Below are 25,357 nucleotides of genomic sequence, written 5' to 3' on the forward strand. Positions count from 1 at the left end.
GTCAGTTTCACAGGAAATGGAAAAAACAACACAGAAGCTCAGTTCTTAATAATTTTGCTGTACACAAACACAGCGATGAGGGAGTCTTAAATTGCCTTCCACTTTAAATAACATTGTGAAGAAAAGATTTTCACTCAGTTAACATCTGCCTATTCAAAGATCTCCATATTAGATGACCAAACACTGGCCAGCAATTTTTTTTGACGACGCACTAACAACAAGAACCCAAGTCGTGGTTTTCTTTTTTGCTCTTTCATTATTAGTCATAATATTTTATTAGTTATAGTTTATTAGTTATACTTTGTTAATAAGAAATGTTCATACAAAGCTACATGTTTGTACATTTGGTGTAAAGATGGTGATATGTACTCACTCAAACACAGAGCTGTCATTCTGGTCCCCCCAGATGAGGATCTCTGTGATGGAGCGGATGGTCTCCACAAGCAGGTTTCGGTTGTGGTCTGTCACTGTGGTGTTTTTGGCCAGGACATTGTACACATACCTGTTGGAAGAGGACAATGTGTAGATAGAAAGCCATGATGAGCAACTTACAGGTATATGAAGATATTTCTGGCCAAAAACTGTAAACTGCTTTCAAACAAAAACCAAGAAGAGTCATCTGGTCAGGGAATGCAGCTAGACACCCAATATGTAGCCTCCAACTTTGAGTCACTCCAAACTGCGTAATGTCATAATCACCAGCTTAAAGCCTTTATAATGTAAAACCACACGTGCTGTCATTGCTGATTTAGCCTGACTGAACCTCCAGACAGTGTGTGAGAGAGAGAGGTGTGTGTATTCTAAGTTCAAGTGGATTCCCACTTCTGCTAATTTTGTTGAACCTGTTGGGATTTCAGTTTGGTCATTCTGCATAATGTTAGCTTTTTCCAACTTCAAGATGAGTGAAGGTCAACTTAGCCAGAACAACTGAATAACATAGTTAGTACACAATTCACTCCGTTTCAGGGTGGGTTTCACCTTAAAGCTAACGTTTACAAGCTAACTCGCGTCTGTGCACATTTCCTAATAGAAACAAGAAACATAACACACCAATCACAGAGGATGCAATCAGATGACTGAGCCGCTGGACAGCTACGAAAATTAGATAATGTGCTAGCTGCTATTATTTTAGCCATTAATAACTGGGTGCGTGTTATCAAACAGGGGCTAACGTTAGCTTATCAGATGCTAGTTTACTCACTTCAAATGGTCTAACGAGTGGATGTTTTTCGTTTTTCCCTGTCCTCCAACCCAGCTCCTTGACCGACCAAACATGGCTGCGGTTTAAAGCAGGCTACTGTATTTCCAGGCACGTTGTTTCACTAAGGTTGCCCGCATCTACCCATTACACCCACTTTGCCGTACCGATTGCTATTTAGCAAACAGAAGGTGTTAGGCGGCGACAGCGGAGCTAAGGAATCATTACGTAACAACTTTTCGGTTGATAGGGTTGTTTGGGAGTTGTTGTTCTTCTCCTACAATAGACGCCTAACTGCGCGTACAAGAATAAGTAGTGAAAGACTACATTATTCATTTCCTGTAGTAGCTGTGACGACTAAATCTCGCGACATATGCCGCGAGCGAGCGATCATTTTGATCGACAGTTTAAAATCCATTCACAGCGGAGCTCATCAGGCAATTAGCCAATCACATCCCAGAGGTGTCTGGAGTCGCTTTGTGGTCGGGACTGTTTTTATTGTGTTAGTTTGAAAAGGATGTTAGAAGGAACAATTTAGCTGCAAATACATCGCAGGGAGTGGATGTTTGTGAATGTTTCGTCTTTTTCGGTATGGAGGTATGTACAACCAATATTTCGCTTTTAGTAATATTCGTTCTTGCTTATGTGGCATGCTACTGTTTTTAGCCGTAGCCAGATGGCACGGCGTGAATTCCGCAAACCCAGGAACCCAATGTCATGAATGCGTCGAGCTAGCTGACGCGATATCGTGATACTGTTCGCCGGTTATTATTAGCTATGAGCTCTACGCCGCTAAGTCGAGCTGTGCGTGTCGTCTTTTTTTTTGTGTGAATCACATAGACTGAAAAACAAAAGAACAAAACCACTTAATCGCTGCCTCTGAATCACTGTTTGCAGGACGGGACGAGCCGAAATGGACGCCCCAGCCGCATCACCCCAAACAGGATTCTAGCTGTGACACCATCAACTCCATTCTGCTACGTCCTGACGACGCACTAACAACAAGAACCCAAGTCGTGGTTTTCTTTTTTTTTCTATGACACACCCAATTTATGCCCAGCTAGATTCAGTTGAATCGCTCCTGGACGAACTTCCATATATGTTTTCTCTTGGCCTGTTCTTTGTGAACGTCCTCATCCTTTACTATGCATTCCTCATGGAGTACATCGTCCTGAATGTGGGGATAGTCTTTCTGCCTGAGGACATGGACCAGGCGCTGGTGGACCTCGGGGTACTTTCCGACCCGGCCTCGGTCCCCTTCGACACTGACACGGAGCTGGATGTGTTTGAGGGGTATCTAGAGTGATCAGGAGGAAGAAAAACAAAGGACCTGCATACACAATTCCTGGTCAAAGATGTGGGGGCAGATGTTGCTGTTGCTATATGTTGCAGTAAAAAAGGTACGCAGAGCACACAAAGTTGTGTTTACGTGGCCTTATTTAGTCAGTTCCAAAATAATATACACAGAGGTTAAAGCAAACCAGGTTATGGGGGATGGGGGGGAGCAAACCGGGTTAATATTAGTGATTGTCAACATAATTTTACCCACAATGCAAGTAACATTTTACACCTGTATAAGCCTCTCTTTGGTGTCTTTAATGTTTGTCTCTCAACTCTCCAGATTGTCATGGGTCAAAAGGAGGTAGCCAGAGGAAGAGGGACAACAGAGCCAGCCAAATGATCAGTGACTGTCACAGGGTTGTGACGTGGAAGTGCACTGTAATCAGTTAGTCTGGTGCCATCACTTTTGACTCCACTCAGGCACCAGGGGGTCAGCACTGGATTCTGTCCAGCCTTCTTTTGGACGCGGTGAAAGATAAAATGCAAGTACAGTGTGCTACAGAGAGAGAGACTGTTGTTCCATGTGGAAGAAATGTAAATACTTTCAGACACGTGGATTATGTTTTTATGCATGTTGTCTGCATTGCAGCGAGTTCAGTAACACCACCCTGGCGTTTACGTAGAACAATTTTCCAGGCTGTAAAGCATTTGCCATCTGACTGCTAAGAGAACGTGAACTGAAACCTGTGACTATAATCACTGTGTGATGTCCAAAATAGTGAGGCATTTCAGGAGAAATGACCACGAGCAGGAAAACCGGTGTCCATTGAAGGTCCGTTGCATACTTAATCAGCTGCAGCACAGTTTGTTTTACGTGTTTGTTCTTTTGTTTGTTTTCATAATGCATCGCTGCTTTGCAAGCTCGCTCACCCTTGAGACATAGTTATTAGTCATTCATACTGTGGATCTGCTTCAGGGATGTAGATAATCTCAGGAGCACAGTTGGGGACTCTGGATGCACTGGTATTCGCGCTGGACGTAGAGTAACTATAGGATATGCCGGAGAGCCCTCTTAGCTCTTCTATTAATTGGCAGAACATACCCCACTTGCCAGACTCTTCACTATAAAGCAGAGAGTATTGCAGAAGTAAGGTTGAGTTATTTCTTTGATACTGAATTCCTTCCGTTAACTTGTTTCACAGGCGATGACTCAGTAAAATGTTAAAAACTTTCCATAGAAAGGAAAATAACTGCAGCTGGCTAAAATGTGTTCAAATTATTTTAGCAGCAAGGGCTGAAACATTATGAAAGAGAAACTCAGAAATGATTCATTTAAAAATTATATATATATATATTTTTTAGTGTATATCGTTTTGTCCCTCACTCTTCTGTTAGAAATTAAGAATTCAGTTTAATTAACTTTCTATTCTTGGCAGCAATAATAAAGAGGAATCGAGTAACGGGAATTTATGTAGCTAAATATAAGCGGTTGTTCACAGAATCTCGTAATTATTTTATTTATCTGCTGTGATTGAAGGTAAATAGATGAAAATATAATGTCATTGCCATTGATATTTCGAAGCCTTGAAAGTATTGTACATACCACGGGTTTGTGACAGCACTTGCAGCCCAACTAAATGTTATTTTTTTTATTTTTTTGGAGGCAATACTGAGGAACTGCTTACTATTTTCTCTTTACATAGTCATCACAGGGTGGTTGTTTTCCACCAGATAACCAAAAAGCAGTAGAGATGATTTCAAAATGCATTTGGATTTTTGCATGTTTCATACTCTAAATAGGTTCTAGTCCACAATTTCGTAGCCTGTCAGTGTTTAAAACGCGACACTCTGCCAGACAACCTTTCACCACAGCGACTCTGCTCCACTGTACTCCGTTCAGACTGTTCTGATATCATTTTACACACTTTGCCTACACTAAACATAACCGGATGAACTGCCTGCTACCATGCTAAAGAACAGGGATGTAAAAAAATAAAAATCAAACACATGGATAACAGTGCGGTTTTTGTCCTCTACAATGCTTCGGTACAGTTTTTCAGAGGGTGAGAGTCCAGCTCATATAGATTTTAGTCCAATTCTCTGTTTTTGGATTAATGCTGGCATTAAGCAATATTTTATGGGGACATTAACAGCGGCGAAGTGGCTTGTCGGTGTAGTGTAAATCAGTATTTCAAGTTTAAAAAAAGTAAGTATAAGTATAACTTCCTCAAAATGGCATTGAAACTGCAGGACACTAAAGCTCAGGATACTAATATTTATTTAATAAAAATTATGTTTGTGTGGAATTTGATCATGTATAATAACTAATAAGTAAGGGCTTCCCGTTGATGGGCAATGTAAGAGAAACTGGAAATGAATCATATTAACAGGTTAATATGTGTGTGTAGCACCCTTTGTTATAGGTTTAAAGGTCTGTGCCATTTCCCGGACGTGAAGAGCACACTGTGTAGGCCGGGTGCTGATGCTCTGCATCTCACACAGCATCTTAATTGATTGAGATAAATCTGTGAGAACTGTGAAAGATAAGAGCCTTAGCTGGATGCCATGAATGTCATCATCATCATCATCATCATCATCATCATCATCATCATCATCAACATAAAACCTCTACCCATTGCTTGTTGTCGTCCCTCCACATCTGCTTTTTTTACAGACGAGCACATGCTGTAAAGCTATAGATCATAACAGTTTTATTTCCAATGTGTAATAAATAAACTGTGAGCAAATGTCAGCACTTGCTTGTTTCTTTTACTCCGTTTAGATAGTTTCAGACTGCAGAATGCCCTGTGCTGGTGTCATGCTATATTTTGTCCAGAAGAGAGCACCAGATGACAACAACAGCTTGCTGGATTGCATTAAAACTGCCAGTGCTACCAGAGATGCACTACTGAACAGGTGTAGTGGCCACAGGTCCACGGCCTCAAAAGGTCAACAGGGGTGGGGGTGTGGGCTTGTTTGAAAGAGCTCTGGTAAAAGACTCAAAATAACCTAATGCACAACAACCACAAAAGGACTAAAAATGGTGAATGGTAACGTGAAACTATTCTAAAGAAATGCAAATGACCACAAAAGGATGTAAAACATCCAACACCCAAAAACAAAAGTACAATTACCACTAACAGACTCAAAAATGAAGGGTAGGTTATTATTATCTTACACTTTTAGCTTTTATATGTCAAGAGGATGCTGCTTGTATTCTTTCTTTCAAAACTTTGCCCTGAGATGACTTTGTGTTTAATGTTAATTTATTGGCGCTATATAAATAAAGTTAAATTGAGTTGAAAACTACAAACACAGCCATAAGTAAAAGAAAAAATGTGCTATATTCTCACATATATGACATCATTACTGAATAAATCCTAGATATGAGATGTGGTTCAGAGGTATATTAGGTCCAAATGTGTACACTTGTGGAAAATACCTGTGAGACTCACATATGTATTTTTGGTTTGTTTGAGACTGAAAGGACCCCTCCAGTGATTATGTGCTTATTATTATTTCCACAATGTTGGGGGAGAAATCTCAGATCTTGGGTAAATCCCCCATAATGCAACTCAAAATGCTTGTCTGGGTCAACCATCCTTCCAATCTCTTGGCCAACCAGTTTGTAACACAAGATGTCAGACTACTAGTTGTTTTCAGACTTTCAGAGACGCGGATGTTTTACAATATCAACAATAATATTTCGATTTCTCTTCTGCTTTTATCATTATCATCCCAGCTTTTACCATCCCGCCCATAGACTGATCACTCTCTTGCCCTCCGGCAGGCGCTTCCGGTGCCTCAAAACCAGGACTAGCAGACTGAAGAAACAGTTTTTTCCCCAGAGCTGTCTCTTTACTGAACTCTGCACCCAGCTGATCCCTCTGCCCCTCATGCACTGCACCCCCATTATAATCCCCCCTTCCTGATGTCATTTGCACTACTGGACTGTTTACACATAACTTTTACGTTACTGAACCACTAAACGGCTCATTTGCACTGCCAACTGTTCATTTACAGTCACTACTGCACCTTACAAAACATGCAATCACTTACACTGCACTACTATCACTTTAAAGCCTCTGTTCGTAATTTATTTGCACTATATCCATTGCACTACTGTTATATTCTTACTTCTGTTTATAGCTCACCACAGCCTTGTATATCATTGTATATATCCATTTTCCTTAAATTTCTATTTATGTACATATCCATCTACAAAATACTGTACAATACTAACTTATTTATTTATGCAATAACTGGATTTCCTGCTTTTGCTGCTATTGGACTCCTGGTTAGACCTAAACTGCATTTCGTTGCATTGTACTTGTACACGTGTAATGACAATAAAGAATCTAATCTAATCTAATTATGGCAAATTAGAGTAAGTTTGCCCCGTGTCTGTATGGTCTGTGACATTTTGGCTCTTTAGATTTAAAGCAAAGCAAACAGCATAATCGACTTCAACAATAGCTGCAGGCAACATTGTTAAAGGTCAGCCTACATCAGAATAGAGAACAGAAACCTGTTGCATGGAAGTGAAAAGAAGCTTTTAATAAACCGATGAATTCAGTAAACATGTGAAATGATCAGTTTAAAAACGTCAGAACAGATCAAATACAAAATGGAACATGTTATTTACAATGTACATTAATAAAGTGCCAGCTAATTGTTGATCAATGTGCGTATACATTTACAGCCACACGTGAAAGGCTTCACAAAAATAACACAAAAATAATACGGCATTTATGCAGACAGACCCAAAAAAGTCTTTGGCATAAAGTAATAAATGTATCCAAAGTCATGACAAATATAGTGCATTTTTAATTTTTGCCAAGCTTTACCAGACAGCCATACGCACGTTAGTTTAATTTTCTTGCAGCACTGAGTGAAATCATAGAAAAATATACAGTTGTTGACTTAAGCAGCAAATAACTTTTTAGAATAACTCTTAGTGCAGCATCTCTATCATCATTATTTGTCTCTTTTTGCAGAAGCATGGAAACATGCTTTTTAGAGAAAACATACTGAGTAGTGTAAACACGAGATACTTTATAAAGAAAAGTTCATAGAAGTGTAGTAAAGAGGCTTCGCATTGTTCTAATGCAAAAGGATCCGGCTGTCGTGCTGCTGAAGTCTTTCGAATACTCCATATGGAATACACTGGTTCCACATCCTGAGGAGGAGACGAGCAAAGAAGAAACAAGGTGAGAAACTGAAAATGTTTAAATAAGTGAAAAAAAAAAACATTTAAAAATTGTAATATGGAAGGACATGAGATACACTGACACTTTTCTCACCTCAATGTCCTGATTTTTTTACATTTTCTCAGACTGGCTCCGAGGTTCTGTGCGCCAACATCTGTCAGTTTGTTATACTTCACACTGTCAAAGAAAATAAAACATGTTTAGGGTTTAGCTGTCTCTCTTTCTGTTTACTTGCATCTGATCATATTATTTGTGCATGTATAATAATCCCTTCTGTGCTGAATATTTAATGAAACATTTATATTGTCCAAATCACAGAGATGTTTTTACATTTGCCTGTGTTTCATCAGTTCCGAATAGAAAATTGAGACTTACTCCACGTCAGTGAGAGAAGACATGTGTGGGAGGACAGCTGCTAAACTCTCTGCCCCTTCATCAGAAATCACATTACTATAGAGACTGGAACAAAAAATAAAGCGAGCGAAAGGGAAGTGAAAGTCTGTGGGTTTACAGTATGAACCATTCAATCATGTGCCATGATTATTGTTAGTTAGTGGTGTAGGTGTATATGCATTACATACCTTAAACAGTGCAGTTTGGGCAGATCCCTCAGTGTGGACGCCAGTTTCTTCACCCCATGGTCTCCTATACAATTCTGAGACAGACTGGAAACCAGAAGGAGGAGAGCATAGCTTGAGTTTAACACATATACATTACGTATGTGTACGATGAGCTTTTTTTTATAACTGTGTGAAAACTAGAAAAATAGAAACGTGCACGACATGCTGTACTCACTTGAGTATCTCCAGAGAAGAGAGTGGAACTAATGCATCAGCCAGTTTCTCTGCTCCTTTGTCCCCTATCTTACTGTTCTCTAGACTAAAAAAAAAGGAGACCAGCTGTCAGACACTAGACACACTGAGAGAGAGAGAGCTAGAAGTGAAGATTTGCACGTGTACACTTACTCTAAGTGCTGTAGGTTATGTAGACCTGGCAGGAGCTCCCAGAGCTTGGGAAGACCCAGGGGACCTTTCTCGGGGCCAAGCCTGGAGGGACACACCATCATCAACACATCATCCCCCATGATTATAAATCGTCATCATCATAAATTCAAAGATCAGAGTTACTCACTCAAACTCCAGTTTATGTAGCTCTTTGACAGCTGGCACTCCTTCGGACAGGACAGAATCTGATTGGCTGAAACTACAACTAGGTACGTTAGTCTGACTGTCAAGCTTTTTATGTGTGCATTTTTCTTTAATATAGTATGTTAATGTCGTATGTGCATTACCTGTCTGAGAGCCTCCTGTGCATATGTATGTTCACCAGCTTGGCCAGGTGCTCTATGTGACACACCTGTGTGGCTTTCAGAGGGTGGATCTTGAATTTGGAGACTGCCCCTTGTAGGAGCCCTTCCTCACCACCCTGCTCCAGCTGCTCCCAAAGGGTGATGACGTCGGCAATGCACGCCCTAGAGGGGACAAGCAAGGGTTTAATAAACTCAAATAAAAATAAACACGAGTTGAAACATGAGGGGTCACTGAACTGGGGAGCATGAAAGCCATGCACGGATGGTAGATGAATGATGGGAGATTTTGGACTGACGTATTAGACTGAGCTTTTTACCACCATCACCAAAACAACAATCCCAAGTTGTAGAATCGACACCAAAGCGAATGTTTAAGTAGCCCAACACCTCACTAAGGCACCTCACTTTTGTTTCCTTGACTCCGTCACCTGTCTGTAAGTGGGACACTAAAGAAGGACTAAATGGGCTGTTGGCGAGCAAATCAGAGGTTCCATTGTAGCCTTCAGTGACAAAGACTTATCGTACAGCACGAGTAGTGGTGCAGAGATTTCCACCTTTAAAAGCATTTTGAGTGAGGCCCCCTCTACTGACCAATTAGAGAAAAGTTTACGAGACCTGTTGCACCTCATCAGCATTAATAGACAACCGTTGTTTTATTTTTGAAGACGGAATGTGGCAAACCCCAATCAATCCAATCCTTACCTGTATGTGTTGATGTTGTTGAGCCCCACAAGAGCTCTGAGTCCAGACACATGTATTCCAGAATCCTCTAGATCCAAGCAGAAACTTCTACCTTGAGTTCCACCCCTTTCAAGGACTTTCTGCACGGTGAACACATCTGGCGGGTTTAGTGGAACTCCATGAAATGTCAGGACTTCTGGAAGATTTGCTGCCAGGTGAGTGGCTAGTCGTGTGCTGACAGTGTCTCTTCTGTCTTCACCATTTGTGAAACTTGCCTCGTAGACATGGTGACACACCTCTAGCAGCTGGGCAGGGCTCAGGTCGCCATGGGAAAGACCTTCAAGATGTTTTGTTACTAAAGCCTGCTTGCTGGCCAACATATCTCCGAAAGCGGTCTCCGTGTAGGAGTTGAGCCTCTGCAGTTCCGATCTGTTGTGGAACAAGAGGCCAACTGCAAATCGCTGCGTGAGCTCGTGCTCCTCTCTCTGAGGTCGCCGGCGTCCTTTTGGGCCTGATTGGAAAGGAAGTGTCTGGAGGAAGATACGGTCTGACACAGTCCTAGGGAAACAGAAAGTTAGAGTGGATCAGAGTAATTTAGATGGAGCAAGAAATTGAAAATGAAAAATAACAGAGGCTGGACACTCTTTCATTTTCAATCTCACAAAGGACAAAGCAGATCCAATGGAACCTTAAAAGTAAAGCTGTTTCACTTCTACATCAGTCTGACTTCAAGCTCAGTCAACCAAATCTGCTATTATTTTTAATTCTCACTAATAAAATGAAAGAATTGCAGACATTTTACCTCGACAAACACAGATGGACCCCTGCCAGGTAACTCTGAAGGAAACAGTTTGCCCACAACAGAAGATGGTTGTCACTGGTGTCAAAGTTTTCAATTTCTGTCCTTCCTATGTTTCCCATACTTTCTTCTTTTTGGCTTCTTCCTATTTCAACTTTGTCCTCTCTTTTTTCTTTTTCCTCAGCACTTGACAGAACTGGCCTCTTCTTCAGTGGGTGGGAGAGGAAGAGCCCTATCCTCATACCGAACTCCTTGAGTTTTGCAGATATGGTTCGTCCAGTGGGAAGGACAGAGGAGTTTGATTTGACCCCCTCCCAGGCTAAAGAGCCGAGCTGCAAGAGCAACTCTCTCTCCTCTTTTCTGTCAACCTCACTCCCAACTCTCTTCCTCTCCTCTCTATCCACTTCAGTTTCCTTTTTCTCCTTCTCCTTTCCCCTCCTTGCTCTCTGGGTGTGAGAGCGAGTGCGAACCTGTGCTCTAGACTTCGTTTGGGTGTTTCTTGAGGTGTGTGACTTGGCTTCCTCTACACATGGCAGGGATGTTTGGGTTTGATCGTCAGCTTGTGAGTAGGTGCTCTTACTATCCTTTTCCAATTTCAGACGAAGCACTCGGTGGCAGAGCCCAGTTAAAGTTCTTGGTAGGGTATCAGAAGTTTTGGACTCCTCTAAAGCCAAGCACACCATTCGACATAGTCCAGGGTTCCAACAGAGGAGATCGAGATAGCTGCAGTTTTTTAAGCAGTCCATAGCAGACTCTCTCTGGGAAGGATCGCTGAAGTACTGTGAAAAATATGTCTCTACGTCTGTAGGGGTGAAGCCACACACTTCAAGAAAGCTGTCCGCCCGCCTCAGTAGCTGGCTGGCAGTGCCTCTTGGCCGTGTAGAAAGCAGAAGAGTGCACCCTGGAAGGAGGACCCTTTGAAGGATGGCAGAGTATAGCTGTCTTACTGTGTACATCTGTGCTTTACTGTCTTTCTGCAGTGATGATATCAAGTCTTTTTCTTGATTCTGCAGAAGAATTTCATAGTCCCGCAGCTCTTTGAACCCATCAAAAATGATGAGCACACGCTTTGGGGCTGCGAGGATTTGAGCGTACACTGCCTCGGCCTCCACGCAACAAGGGGCAAAAGAGGAGAGGTTTAATAGGAGAGTCTGGAGGCTATGGACGGACTCAGTTAAAGTGAGTGCTTTGCCGTCTAAGAAGAAGACAAAGTCAAACTGTGGGAAGCAGTCTCTGGACCAGTCAAGACAAAGCTTTCTGATCAGGGTGGTTTTTCCCATACCCGCATTGCCAAATAGCAATATGTACCCTTTGGGTTTGTCTCCATTTGAGCCTTCAAAGATCTGATTGGAAGAAGAAATGGATACGAGTGAGTGACAGTCAGTAAAGCAGAATCAAAAGTACTACTTTGTAAAACTACAGTAGTAATGCTTTTTGCCTTAATCTCCCTGGGATAGTATAATACAATAAGGTGACATTCTTACTTGACTTTGCCCCAGCAGGCTTTTTTGACGATCTGTATCTCCCATGATGACTAACTCTTTGTCCAAGCATTTGTTTGAATTTTTTCCAGATCGAAGAATCTCTTTCTGGTTGACGTGCATTTCTACGTAATGAGAGGTCAGGCTAACACCTTCCTCCATATCCTGGCATGCTCGACTCATGTGGGCTTTGGCTTCCTGAATGTAGTCCTTTACAACTTCTAAAAAAACGATGTGAATGTTAAACTGCTGCGCCACTTGACATCATTTAGACTTTAGGATTTTTTTATTTGATTTTAATCAAGGAAGAATAGAGGAGGAAATATAGCTACTTACGTGGTATATCAAGGACAGTGGGAGACTGAGGACGAGGTGACTCTTTACATGGGGAAGTGTCTGAAATGCAACAAGCCATCATGTTTTTGACCTGGCAATAAACCTACAGAGTAAAATATGCAGGGATGAGAGGGATACTGATACAAACCATTACTGGGGGATGGTGGCGAGTTACAAGGGGCAGTCATGGCTTTGCTGGCAGTAGCTGATCCTTGTGGGGATGAACTCATTTGGACTGGCACAACCGCACCGTCCGCTAAAAACACAAGATCAGAAAGAGAACTGCAATTTTTAGAACGTTGTTCCCAGCTTGTTGCTTAAAAGGCAGAACTAAATCTGTAAAGGTGGAACCATTATCAACACAACAGTACCAGAAGGAGACTTTTGCAGTTTTAACACATATACATGCACAACCCCAAAAATAAATAAAAATAATGTTTTTACTCACACGGGGACAGTGGTGGAACTTGACGTTTACAGGGTGGTGGGGAAGCAGGAACTATATTAGAAATAGAGGATAGAGTACGCACTGTTAATACAGCATATGAGGCCTAAACAGAAACACATGAATGGGAAATCATGTACATACAGTACAGTGCATACTGCTATAGGACAACTCTGATCCTTTTTTAAATGAATCACATTTTGAACAACGATGATTTGCCTCGCAGAGCACAAACAAACAAACTAATCCAAGTCGCAGACTGGTCGACTTCACCCATGAGTAGAAGCAAAATCCACTCTATGTTTAGTTTCTGTATGGACATACTCTAGTTAAAAATCGAAAAAACTGTACCGTGCTAAAGTGGATAAATGACCCACTACAGGCTTTCTGCAAATGAAATGAATAAAATACTCAAGCAAAAAGTCCCTGGGAGATCCTGTTTGTCATGCTGGCATGTTACCAGGTAATTGTTGCATAACTGCTGACAGAGATTCCCAGGCCATCTAATTCTAAAGTATAGTTCAAGCCAGGGAAACACTCTGGGTTGATGAAAACTCAATGAAGTATTAAGAGTTCTGGTAGAGAGCTGTTTTGTGTCATTTTACATTCAAACATTAAATTGTCTAACCGTACGGTAGGTTTGGTTTCTCACCATTGCTGTAACCTGACAGCGTTCCTGAGAAGAATCTCAATGATACAGTTTCGAGGAAATTAAACAATGCATCAAGAATTTTCAATTCCTGCCCCCACAATCAACATTTGCCAGAATAAATATGAGCAAAACAAAACCCCATGATTCATGAACTCAATGCTTAACTCACCTAATATGTATGTGGGTGTAGTGGCTGTCGTGGAGAATGGAAGCCTAATAACCGGAGGAGACAGCCACCCTGATCCATCAGGGATAGTGATAAACTGAATTGAGGGAGAGAGATGTAGGATTCTTGGTGGAGTAGTGGTGACACTAGGTGTACTTTTTGCTGGACTTGGGTTTGATCCTGTGCCAGTGCCTAGACAAGATAAAAAAAACATGCTTACAATTTCCTGTCAACCAGATTTGATAACGTTGCTCATATCAAACTGAAGGGATTGTAGAATTGCTTATTTGATGGCAAAATACTTCAGGACCTTAGTACTAAATTCTCAGGATGTCTTTGTTTTTAAAGTTGTGGTTTCTTTATGCATCTGCGGATTCAAATCAGTTCAGTGATTAACAGCTGACGACGGATTGCACTTCACCGCGCTGTGTACAGCAACAGATAAAGCTGAAAGGCCCTAACCTGAACTGCAGGAAATTGACTGAGCTGAGATCTCTAGTTGCAATCATGTGTGGCCTGTCATTTGGGAGCTTCCTGTTTCTTTTACTTTCTTTTTTTAGTGCCATAAAGAAACCAACACCTGTCACTCACATACATTAGCTATACCGCTGTAGTATGGTACAACATGGTATTTTAATGTTCTCTTTTCATGTTACTGAGAACTAAATACAGCTAACGACTTTCATGAGTTTAACCTGCTAAATCTGCAGCCATATAACCTTTCTTAGAATTTACCTCCAGTACATTTTCACCTTCTAACTGTGTTTAAAATATGCATGTCTCTCTTCCCCTTTGAGGAATTGCAGAAATGGATACTTACTCTCAGTGACGGCCGGCTTGGCCTGCGTTTGTTTGGTTTTTGAATGACCTGCAAGAGTAGGAGAACCAACATTACCACTCTGGTTCTCGACCACCTTCCCACCACAACAACAGCCACAAATCCCAGTTCAAGAGCACCAAGAACCATCTGTTGGTGGTTGGTTGGTGACGTCTCTAACTATAATGTAAATATCAACAGACTTGACTTGAGGGAATAAGCTGCTTGAGGATTTTTCAAAAGTCTGACGAATGATTATATTAATAAATTTGAAACCAATGCATGCCTGAAAATAGCATACCATATACATGACACGTCTGAAGCACGGCAACATAATTTACATAGTGGTGAGCTGTGATGTCAGGAAATATTGGACTGATGATTGAGGGGTTAATGCACAGAGATTTGACCGAAAGTACATTCAACTGAAAGAGAAACGAATAGTGTTCACCTTGAACACCAACTGGCTATCATTTATAATACCCGGAACAATATCTATAAAAAAAAAAAATGAGAGCTGAAGATTTTGAAAAACATTATCTCTGAGAGGGACTGGCAGTTAATAGCACACCATGCGCGTCACACATTTAACTGTGTCCCACATTTGACACCGACTAGTTATCAGAAAGACATTAAGGCAAACAAAGTGGGAAGGTCACCTGCTGGTTTCGGCCTTTTCGGTTTTGACGGTGTGTTCTCATCGTTGCGCTGCTGCGACGGGGGAACTGCACAAAATAAACAGGACACGATCGGGACAGTTTGTTTAAAAGCACATCACACTGGTGAACATAACATCAAGAAGAAGTGTTGAGTTTAGTGTCATAACTTAGCCAGTCTTAATGTACATGTACAGTACTGAGGAGATCATTGGCTTCACTAACGTCTTTGACCTAAACTAACTTGGAAGACTTGACAAATTCAGTTTTAACAATTCAGCTTTCACTTAGGCCACAACCACTGCAGCGCACGGTCAGCTGATCGACTGATTCTGACAACTGCCAGTTCTCTCAACTGCCAGTCATTGTTGATCTGCATCTTACTACAAGGCATCGTGTCCTTATAGGAATTATCCGACTTCCTGGCATGGACTCTTTTTGTGGAGTACCTGTGTGTATTTTAGGTGAATATTGCGAATACTAGCCATGACTGAGGGTAGTGTTGAATACAGTGTAGACCCCCAGCCCAGATATGCGGAATTAACAGTGTTTGGGGGAAGTAATGTCTGTCCTTGAATTGACTTTAGTACAAAATGGCTTAAATAGCTGCAGACTTATTATCTTAACATTAAATGAGGAAGTGACTCTACAAACCGAGAAAAGTGCTGCTGCTGACTTTGGCTAGAGAGTGTCAGTTAACTCTAAATAGCAAAGTAATTCTGCTTAGAAAAAATAATTAATAATCTATTAATAATTAATAAATGATAGCTAAAGATTTAGAAGTAAACTTACTTGTATTTGTTAAGTAATATTGTTATAGTCAGAATAATCTGAAATTTAAATTTAGTTTACTCTAAAAAATTATGTTATATCAACTCTTAATGGATTAGCAACTTTGCTTCAATTTGGTTTTTCGATTTGCTTGGTAAGAGTGAGGCTAATAGTTTCCTGACTTCTTTCAAGTAAAGTCAACAAGTTCAGATTTACAGTAAATTAGCTGGTTTTGGTCAGATTAGAATTGTCTACTGGTTGCCAACCTCTGTTTCTTTTTCTCCTGGTGTTTTGTTTTCGGCCATTCTGTATCTGCTGGTGCCTTTCTTGGCAGTTTGGCAACTCCTGGAATGTGGGAGGGTCACCTGAAATGCATGAATGAGGAAGGAAAAAGTCAGTGGAGCTGACAGCCAGTAACCATTAAACCAGAGGCATTTTCAGAACTGAGCTGATAATCATGAGAGTGAAGCCGATTTATACATCTCGAGCCTTCAAGACATCAATACCCACTTATGTGATAGCTTGCTGTCAAATAGATTTGAATTAATTGTGGTCAGTGGCTGCAGGATAAATGAAGGAGATGCTTACAGAAGAAATTGAGGTCTTCACAGTTCAGCCAGGAATCAGCAAAGATGTCTGCTTCTACATCAAATAAAATAAAATGCAAAAAACAAAAACAAAAAAAACAAAAACAATCAAGAAACAGATTTACTTTGTGTGTTTGTGTATAAGTCACCCATTAGACCATCATAGGCGGTTTAATTACATGCTGTACACAGTAAATGAGTGACATGTTCGAAAAGTGTGCAACTTACTCATCAGGTAATCCTCACTCAGGAATTCAGATATATCCTCTAAAACACAACCAGGGAGAATTATTAGACAAAACATTTTCATTTTGAGTTAGTTAACATGTGTCAATCAATGTTTTTGAGTCACGCTGGACACTGTTTGCCAAAATCCTTTCATTTTATAACCATGAATCAGTGCATCGGTGGAAGTGTGCAAGTCCAGACAGCTCTCTCTCTAGGAGTGACCAGGGGGAATCAGGCTACATGCAGCTGCCATATCATATCATATCATATCATATCATATCATATCATATCATATCATATCATATCATATCATATCATATCACTATCTAGAGCACTTTAAAAAGCCTTTTTTTTTCTCCGTCTCTGTTTGTTCTACTGGAACAACCCAAGATCCCAGACAAACATTTTGATGCGTCTTGATCTTGGCTTTTCCTGATGTCCTGGTGCAATAAGTAATGTTGCACCTACTGTACTATTACTCGTTTAAGTCAGTACATCTTGGATGTGCGGTATATCTCGAGTTTGCTTTCACTGACCCATGTGGTCTGCCGCATGTTCTAGGCGAAACCAAATGAAGGCAGAATGAGTTGTTTGTATGCCTACTGATGTTTCATTGACTTCTTGACCAAATAAAGATATTTTTTGCAGTGAATCTCCAAAGACGGAATAGTTTTCTGAAGCAAAACACTGTCATTCTGACAGGAAATCCAAACCCAACCACACTAACCTGGTAGATCTCCATATTCAGCGGCGACTGATGAATCCTGCTCTGCATCCTGCATCTTTACACCTGCAAACACACACACACACACACACACACACACACACACACACAAAGAAGAGAAGACGTGAAGATATAAGCAATGAAAGTGCTACTGTTTGTTGAAGTCGCCTGAGCACTGCATTAAACCGATTCTTTTGACTCGAGTGTGCTAGTTGTTCTCACGTCTCACTTGTGTCTCAGTTCTGCTACCTTGATATAAAGCAGTGTCATGGCTACAACAATATTTTGTTATCACACTTTGCACAAGTTCCCACAGCGAGTTTGAGAGTTTCCTCATGCTAAACACACAGTGCTGTCATTGTTTTCTTAAAAATACAAATACCATGTCATCTGATTTACATATTTTCACTTTAATGTCGTCTACACAATCTCTATTTGCTTGGGTTCAGCTTTCGAACGCATCTTTCTCCCACAGTCTTAGGAAGAGAGACAGTCCAGGAAAGGAACAAAATGCCCATAATAATTATAGAAAATAGAAAAACTAAGGCAGGAAGAACAGGACAGAAAAGACAGGAGCGTTGCTGAAGAAGCCAGCAGTGTAAGCATGACCATATAAGAGTGACAAATGTTTACTTTGTTTGGAGCTGGCCTCCTGCTGGGGCTGAATTAGCTTACAACAAGGGGGAACTTTGGCTGCACTGACATGTAAAGGAGGAATCACATTATTGTACTGTACTACATACATTTTAATAGAAAGCAAACCCTGAATATGTGGTGCATGCGGTTTAATTCATATAGTGTCTTACTTTCCAATTCGAAAACCACAGTGTTATTTCCATGTAGCTGATAGTTTGAGGCTATTCTCAGATATTCTGGGGTAATCTTCCTCCTCCTCCTCCTCCTCCTCCTCCATAAATCCATCTGCTTTATGCAATATACCACGTTCACTGTCAGCACAACAGCCTCACAGGTCCATGCTGCTTTTGCTGTGCTTAACTGCAGGTCGGGTGTTTTTGGAGTTACATGCTGAAACATACCTGGCCCAACAACTCCATTTTTGTCTCATCCTACCATAACTCTACCATCCAGGAGGCGGGGGCTACTTCTTTGTCCTTAATAGGGATCAATTTCTCAGCAGGAGCTTTGTCCTTGAAGCATCCAGCTCAACAACCGAATTAATCCCCGTTTCTTCTAGACCTTGGAAAGAGGCCACGTCCTAATAACTTGTATTCACATACAACTGTTTGAACTGATCATGTTGAAGTCTGCCATTTTTTAGAAATGGAGGCAATAGATACTGGTGACTTGTGTAAATCTCCCACCCTCTTTTATAGCTCTGCACTGTCAGTCTCGAGGAATAGAAGGAAGTTAGGAAGTTAAGCTTTGGATTTAACAGGTTAACTGACTAAATAATAACTAAACTAGTTAAGTTAGAATGTAAGTGGGCCTATGTGCAGTTTGCAGAAATCCTGGGTGTTAAAATTTATGCTGTCCAATCAACATGTTCAAAGAAACATAATTTGTGTATGTAAACTTCAAACCTCAACTGTAGATGTGTGTGTGTGTGTGGAAAGACAGCATGTGCCAATGTAGCTACGAATACTGCTTGTACTATTTTGATGGTGTATCTTTTTTTTTTTCCCCTATTGCACACAAACAGTACTTGTGTCGATATACGGGCCTGATGGAAAGCGAAAGTAAAGCAGCACATAACCAAGTTGGTGAATAAACGATTTGTTGGGCATAATTTCTGCACAGACACAGAAAGAAATTCATGTTTTTGGGCTATTTTTGCTCCTTGGTGACTCAGTGCTCACGGAGGTACAGTACAGACGTAGCTACCAACACAGGTGTTTCCCGCAGAGCAGTAAACAAGCCATCACACTTAGCATATTGCATAATACACCTGCCATTGAAAGGATGAAAGGAGCAATGGTGACACTATCAACTTAGGACCGCGTTACATAATACAATGTGTAATGAGATGTCTTGTGTCAGTGTTAAGTCTTTTTTTTTAATATTAGATGGGAGACATTATCGCTGCTTGTGCCCACAAACTGCAAACATCTGCCCATATGACCCATATGCTGCAATAAAACCAAACTTCTTTATGACCTAATTCAGATGTGACACTTGTGGGCCTCCATAGTAAACAGGTAGTGTGAACGAAACGGTGAAAGATTCCTCGAGAATAAAAAGAATGCTGGTTGGTTTTCTGCAAACACCAAAAAAGTTAAGCAAGATTAAGGTTTGGTGAATTAAAAATATGAAGAAACTCTAGATGGGGAGGACCTAGATCCTACTGCCTTATTTTGTTTTTCTCACTGTTTTTGAGGGATTTATAGATCAACCGATTTCGGCTCGTCCCTTCAGGGGTCCCCACGGCAGAACGTGTTCCCGCCGCTTGATTTGGCACGGGTTTTTACGCCGGATGCACTTCCAGCCGCAAGCCTCCCATTTTTTAATCCCCGCTAGGGACCGGCACTAAGGGTGCACCCGGTGGCTGGGCGGGTCCCCAGCTGGTGGCTCAAGGGATACTTTCTCTTTTTTTGACCATTCTGTGTAAACCCTAGACATGGTTGTGTGTGAAAATCCCAGTGTATCAGCAGTTTCTGAAATACTCGGACCATCTGGCACCAAAAACGTCAGATTCAGACTCACTTAAATCATTCCTCTTTCTGATGCTTAGTTTGAACTTCAGCAGATCATCTTAGTCATGTTTACTTCCTAAATGCACTACGTTGCTGCCTTGTGATTGGCTGACTAGATATTTGTGCTGACAAGCAGTTGAAAAAGTTACCTAAACAAATGGCTCCTCACCAACTTTCTGCAGATACAGACACATAAGCAGAGCTTTGCTATTTGCATCCATTTGTGGTAGGTGTGAATTACTGCCTAATAAAACGCACGCACAAACCGATACACACACACACACACACTATGTGTGCAAGTATGAGGAACTTTCGAGCTAAAATATCATGGTGCCACCTTGGTCCCATCAACAACAAGCGCCCATGGTTACATGCAACACAGTGAACAGAGTAAGGAAAGCTGCCAATTAATCAACCACTTTTTAACCACGCGTTCATAAATGTTTACCCACAAATTCTTAGGGTCCTGGAAGTCCCCCAAAACTCCCTGCTTGTAATTCCCCTAACAACAGCCTCTTGCCGTTCTTTTCCTCGTGCACCATTTCACACAAAGGGGGTATGTTGGTGGGTTAAGCTTCGTGAAGGCAAATTACGCACACGCCGCGTTATGGCGCGTGAATTCCTCCAAAACTTTACGGTTAAAGCGAATACACAGGAACCTCTTTGTCGTTGTTTATTGTTATTAGAGGCTAAATAAGTAAATAAACAACCAAACAAATCTCTCCCGTAGTCAAAAGCATATACATATTTATGCGTATCCCTCGACAAGAGTTCATAAGTAAAACTTTCTTTTTCATTACTATTAAACGTACGTGAAATGAAATTGCCTCAGGTTAACAAAGTACTAGTATTAAGGAATCATAAAAGAGATGCGGAGTGAAGGGCGAACTCCGCAGCATCGTTTCTTTTAATTCTTGCGCACTTGTGGATAAACGCGCCTAAACCGGAATAACACTTTTCTGTGGCCTACCTGTCGACGCACCCTCGCTGGATGATGCCTGGATCTTCTAACCCCTGCGGTAGATTCCTGCTGCGGCAAAAACTCTCAGCCGTGATACATCAACGTCTGCATATATCCTCATATGACCTACACATCTCGCCTCGGCCGCAGCCTACTCTAGCAACAAACCTTTTTTTTACTTTCACTTTGAACTAACTGCGTGTCCACAGACGCGAAGCTGAGGCCGTTTAATTGCCAGAGATGAGTGAATACGTTTCAGCTCCGATTCTGAAACTTTCTGCCAGTTTCAGCTCAGCCCTTCGTGGAAATGCTGGTCATTAAATAAGTTTTGATCCATCATGGGGTTAGGCTGGATAATAGCAAGATTGGGTGGCACTTGTAATGTGGCAGAGCAAGGTCAAAGCTCAATGATTAATATTTTCAATAAAGTGTAAACTGTGTAAACAGCATGCTAAAAACCAAAGTGTTGCAAAAGATGTGAATGCAAGTTTACATTTTCTAAATTCTATCAGTCATCTCAGTCCCTAGAACCCCACATTTCACAATTCTGTGGCCAGAGATGAAAGTGTGACAGAGGGCTCAGCCTCTCATCTGTAATTACTTTGTAGTCCATTGTGCAACTTTTTTATAAAATTCAAAATAAAATTTTGACTCTTCTTCCTCCTTTTTCTCATTTGCACAATGTACAGATTTTTATTATTATTACTTCGTTGTTGTTGTTTAACTTCATTGATATGTTATTACTTTGTATATACTGTTTGTATTATCATGTGTAACAGGTACTACAACACAGAAATATCTTAAAGGGTGAAATCACCAATTTCCAAATTGTTGCCTAGCAGAAAAAAACTCCTCCAGATGACATCATAAGGAGTATTTCAGTTCAGATTATGTCATCTAAAGGAGTGGATCCACCGAGACTACAACTTCTTTACTATTAGCTATGACATTGTTAGCACCGAAAAACTCCCTCAGATTATGTCATCTGGAGGAGTATTTTTTTATTTTTTATTTTTTTTTTGAGCTACAAGTAGAGAGATATTTAAAAACAGGGAAGGCATGGGAAAGTTTAATACCGTTCTTTAACATGTCCTCCGCCAGCTAGGACCCCAGGGGACGGGTTAAAAGTCGGTGAAGTCTCCCCTGAAGTTGTATTAAATAATCCCTTTGTTGAGTGATGACTTAACTACAGACCCTTTTAGGCCACTGTTAAAAGGTCTCAATTTTTTTTATGATGAATAGCATCAACAAAATGTAAAACCTAAACACCATCACCATCACCACACATGAGCACCCTTTCTATGAGCAAGCAAAGAGAGAAGTTTTGGCTACGAAGTGGAAAGTACCCGCTTTGCCAGTTTATAACCGCCAATCAGTTAATGCAGCCACACATTCTCTATTGCATTACAATCATACCATTAGTACCTGTTTGTTGACCTGGTTATAAAACACTGTCACACTATTTCCTTAAGAGAAGGTGTGCATGGGAATAAGCTGTCCACAAGCATGGACAAACAGCGAATGTGTCATTGGGGGGGTGGCGGTGTGATGAAAGCAATGAATCTGGACCTTCTGACCAAGATTACATAAGGCGGTAGGGTGGACAAATACCACCTGTTTACCATGTGTCTAATTTGGATAAGATGTGGCTAATTATACCAAAACTGCAGATCTTCAGTACTAACTGGACTAAGAAATAATATCAAGCAGATAGATAGTAATAATACAAATCCTGATCGTGTAGACGTACATGAAAGGAGGTTACACCCATGTGTATAAAAAGAAAGCTCCACCCTTGTAATGAACTGTAGAAGTCTGTTGTCTGGGGCGCATGTTGTTGTCCCTGCAAAAATGACGTGTCCATTGTTAACAGGAATTCCCTAATAGGCACACAAACTCTTCACAGCTGCATTAATTCAGGGTATTACCCCCATCCTCCTCCTCCTCCTCCTCCTCCTCCATTGGTACAGATGGTAATCAACAAATGTAGCTTTGGGAGAAAGCTTTACAGTGTTTTGGAAAACCATGAACGGGGGAGTGTATCACCACATCCTCCCTTCCTTATCCATGGGAATAGCTCAAAGTGAAACAGAAAGTATGGCACCGGTTAACACCAATTGTTGCCAAACCCCCAAGCTAAACAGACACCAGCAAATGAATTCAGCCTTAAGCTGTAATGGAACGCACCCAGAAACCTGTGCCCAGACAAGCAGTTTATTTTAGCGGTGTGACTTAATAAATCCAGTCTCTGAAAAATATTGCTGTAAGTACAGACATTTCAGGGAAATGCAGGGGTAAAGAAAAGGTAGAAGAGCTTAGAACACAGGAAAAAGCAGCTCAGATGGAAAGAAGGAGGCCCGATATGATGTTTAAGTAGAAACTTACCCCAGTGTGAATCCCCTCTCTCCACATCCTCTTTATTGTCAAGGAAGTCTGTTAAGCATTTAGCACTGCTCACTGCATAATTTGTGGAAACATCATCTAAGTTGTCTGTGACACTGAAGGTCACGCTATTGTGTGTGTTTAAAGAAAACAAGTCTTCATGTGCAATAGTGTAAGTTTCGTTTCGTAAAAGAGGTGAAAGCAAATCAGCGACCTCCATAAGTCCAGAGCCTGTGTCGCACTGTGCGTCTGCGGCCAAACAAAGAAGGGCCTCTGTTGTGTCTATAGTCCCAACGTGGCTCTCCATCCTGTCTGTAATGTCATCGTTTGTGTTGGTTGCCATGCGTGCCTCGACAGGTGAGGGGTTCCTTGCTGTTTCACAAATATTGAAATTATTGGGGTGCAATCCAGTCTTCGCCTTGTTGCCGTATGTCAAGTAATAGAGGTCTTCTGGGGTCTCAGCAGCTTCTTCTGAATCCAGTGCAAAGTACGTGTCTGTAACATCCACCTCCTGAAAGTTGTCACTGTACAGATCTAGTGTCCTGCAAGCAACTGCAAGCTCCGTCTCCTTTTCCATGTTCCAAACGGGGCATTGCGCTCCTCCACCGTCTGCGGCAGTGTTTTCGTTGGTGATACACCCAGTAGTCACACAAGAAACCAGCGGTAGTAACATGCTTTGAGCTCTGTCCCAGTGCTGCCAAAGAGGGATGGCTATCCTCCTAGCTGCTTCCTCTACCTGCTCTAACCACTCCTTCTCCTCCTCTGAATTCCCCTCATCAGTTCTTTCACTATCACTTACCAGCTTTTGCATTGATTGTGCAATTGTCAGCAGTTCTGGCATTTCATCTTCTATTCTAAGACTGCACTGCACATCACATATCATCGGCGTGGACCTGATCCTGTGATTGATGTAGGGATCATCCATCGCCGATCCCTCCCTCAGTTCACGAATGCGCTTTGGATCAGGGTCGTACAGTGGGTGCATTTTTGTCCAGGAGCTTGCGCTGTCATGTTCATCCACTAATAACATCAGCTCCAAACTTGTCTGATTGCACTCACTAATGTCAGCGCATGTTCCAGACTGCCTCACCTGGATGAGATCACCTTGGTGGTTGGTTGATCCTTGAGAAAAAATCTCATCAAACCCTGTTTGACATGCCGGTTTGCTGTGAATAGCCTGAGATGCGACGCCCTCAATGAGTTGATGCAGATTCAGTCTATTGCTATAAGCCTCGGAGATGATCCCCTCCTCTACTAAATTCTCCAGCAGAGCTCGGATGTCAGTAGGAGAAGCCCAGGTCAGAGCTAGCCGCACTCCATCAAGAACCTCCTCAAACTGGGCCATGGTGACAGACTGTGCCCCCCTAACATCCGCGTCCGGCAAAAGAAAGAGACAGCTAGTAGCAGAGATGAGTGAGGGCTTATTTGCTTTTTGCTTTTCAGAGAAACAACGATTTTGTTGAGGAGGCGTTCACATTAACAGAGGGAGGTGATTGTCTGGCTGGAAGGGAGGTCTGTTTAACGTAAGGCTTCACTTTTTTGTGAAGGACAGTGTGTGAGAGAGTCACTGAGGTCAGAATTAAGAAGTGATATTACATTATGCTTACATAAGGGGAAAAGATTGAAGGATATTGTCTTTTAGTTCGGCAAGTCGACCATTACAAAATCCGTTACTTTTGTCTGAAGGGACTTCATGCTGGTTTTTCACCATTAAAAACCATCACTTTTAACAAAAATGCATAGCACATATCATATCACACAAAACACTTTTCAGACATTTGTTTGACCTATTTTTCCACGTAATCAACCGGTTTTAAGACTGAATGTGGTTTAATGTGGCGTTTCAAACATTTAGGGTATTTTTCCATCAGGGAAATAGTTTTACTCATTTCCCAAATTAAAGCCACTGCCTCCCACTCCGTTTTGAGTCAGGCATTGTTTTATGCTGTTGAATGATTTATGGTTGACAGCTGCGTGGTGTATCAATGGTTCATAACTAACCAAATACATAATTACAGTGTG

At 41.4% G+C, this 25,357-nt stretch overlaps 3 protein-coding genes across 8 annotated transcripts in view; 1 reads left to right on the forward strand and 2 right to left on the reverse strand.

The window, feature by feature from the left end:
• clec16a (C-type lectin domain containing 16A) overlaps nt 1-1,469 on the reverse strand; it is a 38,929-nt gene extending 37,460 nt beyond the window's left edge. Inside the window, exons 1-2 of one of the 3 annotated variants that reach the window (XM_067476477.1) lie at nt 1,202-1,469; nt 374-502 (exon numbers count right to left, since the gene is read on the reverse strand). In XM_067476477.1, coding sequence (XP_067332578.1) covers nt 374-502; nt 1,202-1,275 — 203 coding nt within the window. In that variant the 5' untranslated portion in view covers nt 1,276-1,469. The remainder of the gene's footprint in view (nt 1-373; nt 503-1,201) is intronic. The other 2 variants (XM_067476475.1, XM_067476476.1) reach the window with 2 other exon arrangements.
• A 135-nt stretch (nt 1,470-1,604) lies between these two features.
• dexi (Dexi homolog (mouse)) lies at nt 1,605-5,231 on the forward strand. 3 transcript variants are annotated; one of them, XM_067476487.1, is made up of 4 exons: nt 1,608-1,795; nt 2,096-2,598; nt 2,820-3,311; nt 4,888-5,231. In XM_067476487.1, exon 2 carries the CDS (start codon nt 2,235-2,237, stop codon nt 2,502-2,504), a length of 270 nt encoding a protein of 89 aa, XP_067332588.1. In that variant the 5' UTR covers nt 1,608-1,795; nt 2,096-2,234; the 3' UTR covers nt 2,505-2,598; nt 2,820-3,311; nt 4,888-5,231. The 3 variants fall into 3 exon arrangements, with proteins under 3 accessions (XP_067332589.1, XP_067332588.1, XP_067332587.1); XM_067476488.1 differs by having other exon boundaries at nt 1,605-1,787; nt 2,820-5,231; XM_067476486.1 differs by having other exon boundaries at nt 2,820-5,231.
• A 1,784-nt stretch (nt 5,232-7,015) lies between these two features.
• ciita (class II, major histocompatibility complex, transactivator) lies at nt 7,016-24,758 on the reverse strand. 2 transcript variants are annotated; one of them, XM_067476473.1, is made up of 22 exons: nt 23,339-24,758; nt 17,345-17,407; nt 16,618-16,656; nt 16,391-16,444; nt 16,069-16,167; nt 15,035-15,100; nt 14,379-14,426; nt 13,562-13,750; nt 12,744-12,794; nt 12,444-12,551; nt 12,296-12,355; nt 11,963-12,180; nt 10,482-11,821; nt 9,701-10,237; nt 8,981-9,160; nt 8,821-8,892; nt 8,655-8,735; nt 8,485-8,568; nt 8,271-8,354; nt 8,065-8,148; nt 7,783-7,866; nt 7,016-7,658 (listed from the first exon to the last, which is right to left on the reverse strand). In XM_067476473.1, the coding sequence occupies exons 1-22, from the start codon at nt 24,678-24,680 to the stop codon at nt 7,583-7,585; spliced, it is 4,959 nt and encodes a 1,652-aa protein (XP_067332574.1). In that variant the 5' UTR covers nt 24,681-24,758; the 3' UTR covers nt 7,016-7,582. The 2 variants fall into 2 exon arrangements, with proteins under 2 accessions (XP_067332574.1, XP_067332575.1); XM_067476474.1 differs by lacking the exon at nt 23,339-24,758 and adding an exon at nt 20,963-21,193.
• Between the last annotated feature and the right edge of the window lie 599 nt (nt 24,759-25,357).

This window comes from Channa argus, chromosome 15 (genome assembly GCF_033026475.1).
Source record: "Channa argus isolate prfri chromosome 15, Channa argus male v1.0, whole genome shotgun sequence".
In the NCBI taxonomy this organism is placed as follows: domain Eukaryota; kingdom Metazoa; phylum Chordata; class Actinopteri; order Anabantiformes; family Channidae; genus Channa; species Channa argus.

Bases quoted from the DNA above. Each gene is read 5' to 3' on its own strand.
- dexi (XM_067476488.1), top strand. From the start codon at position 2,235: ATGACACACCCAATTTATGCCCAGCTAGATTCAGTTGAATCGCTCCTG.
- ciita (XM_067476473.1), bottom strand. From the start codon at position 24,680: ATGGCCCAGTTTGAGGAGGTTCTTGATGGAGTGCGGCTAGCTCTGACC. The intron at 16,168-16,390 runs GTAAGCATCTCC...CATGCATTTCAG, and splicing joins TGAAGACCTCAATTTCTTCT to GTGACCCTCCCACATTCCAG. The intron at 9,161-9,700 runs GTAAGGATTGGA...TGTCCCCTCTAG, and splicing joins AACAACATCAACACATACAG to GGCGTGCATTGCCGACGTCA.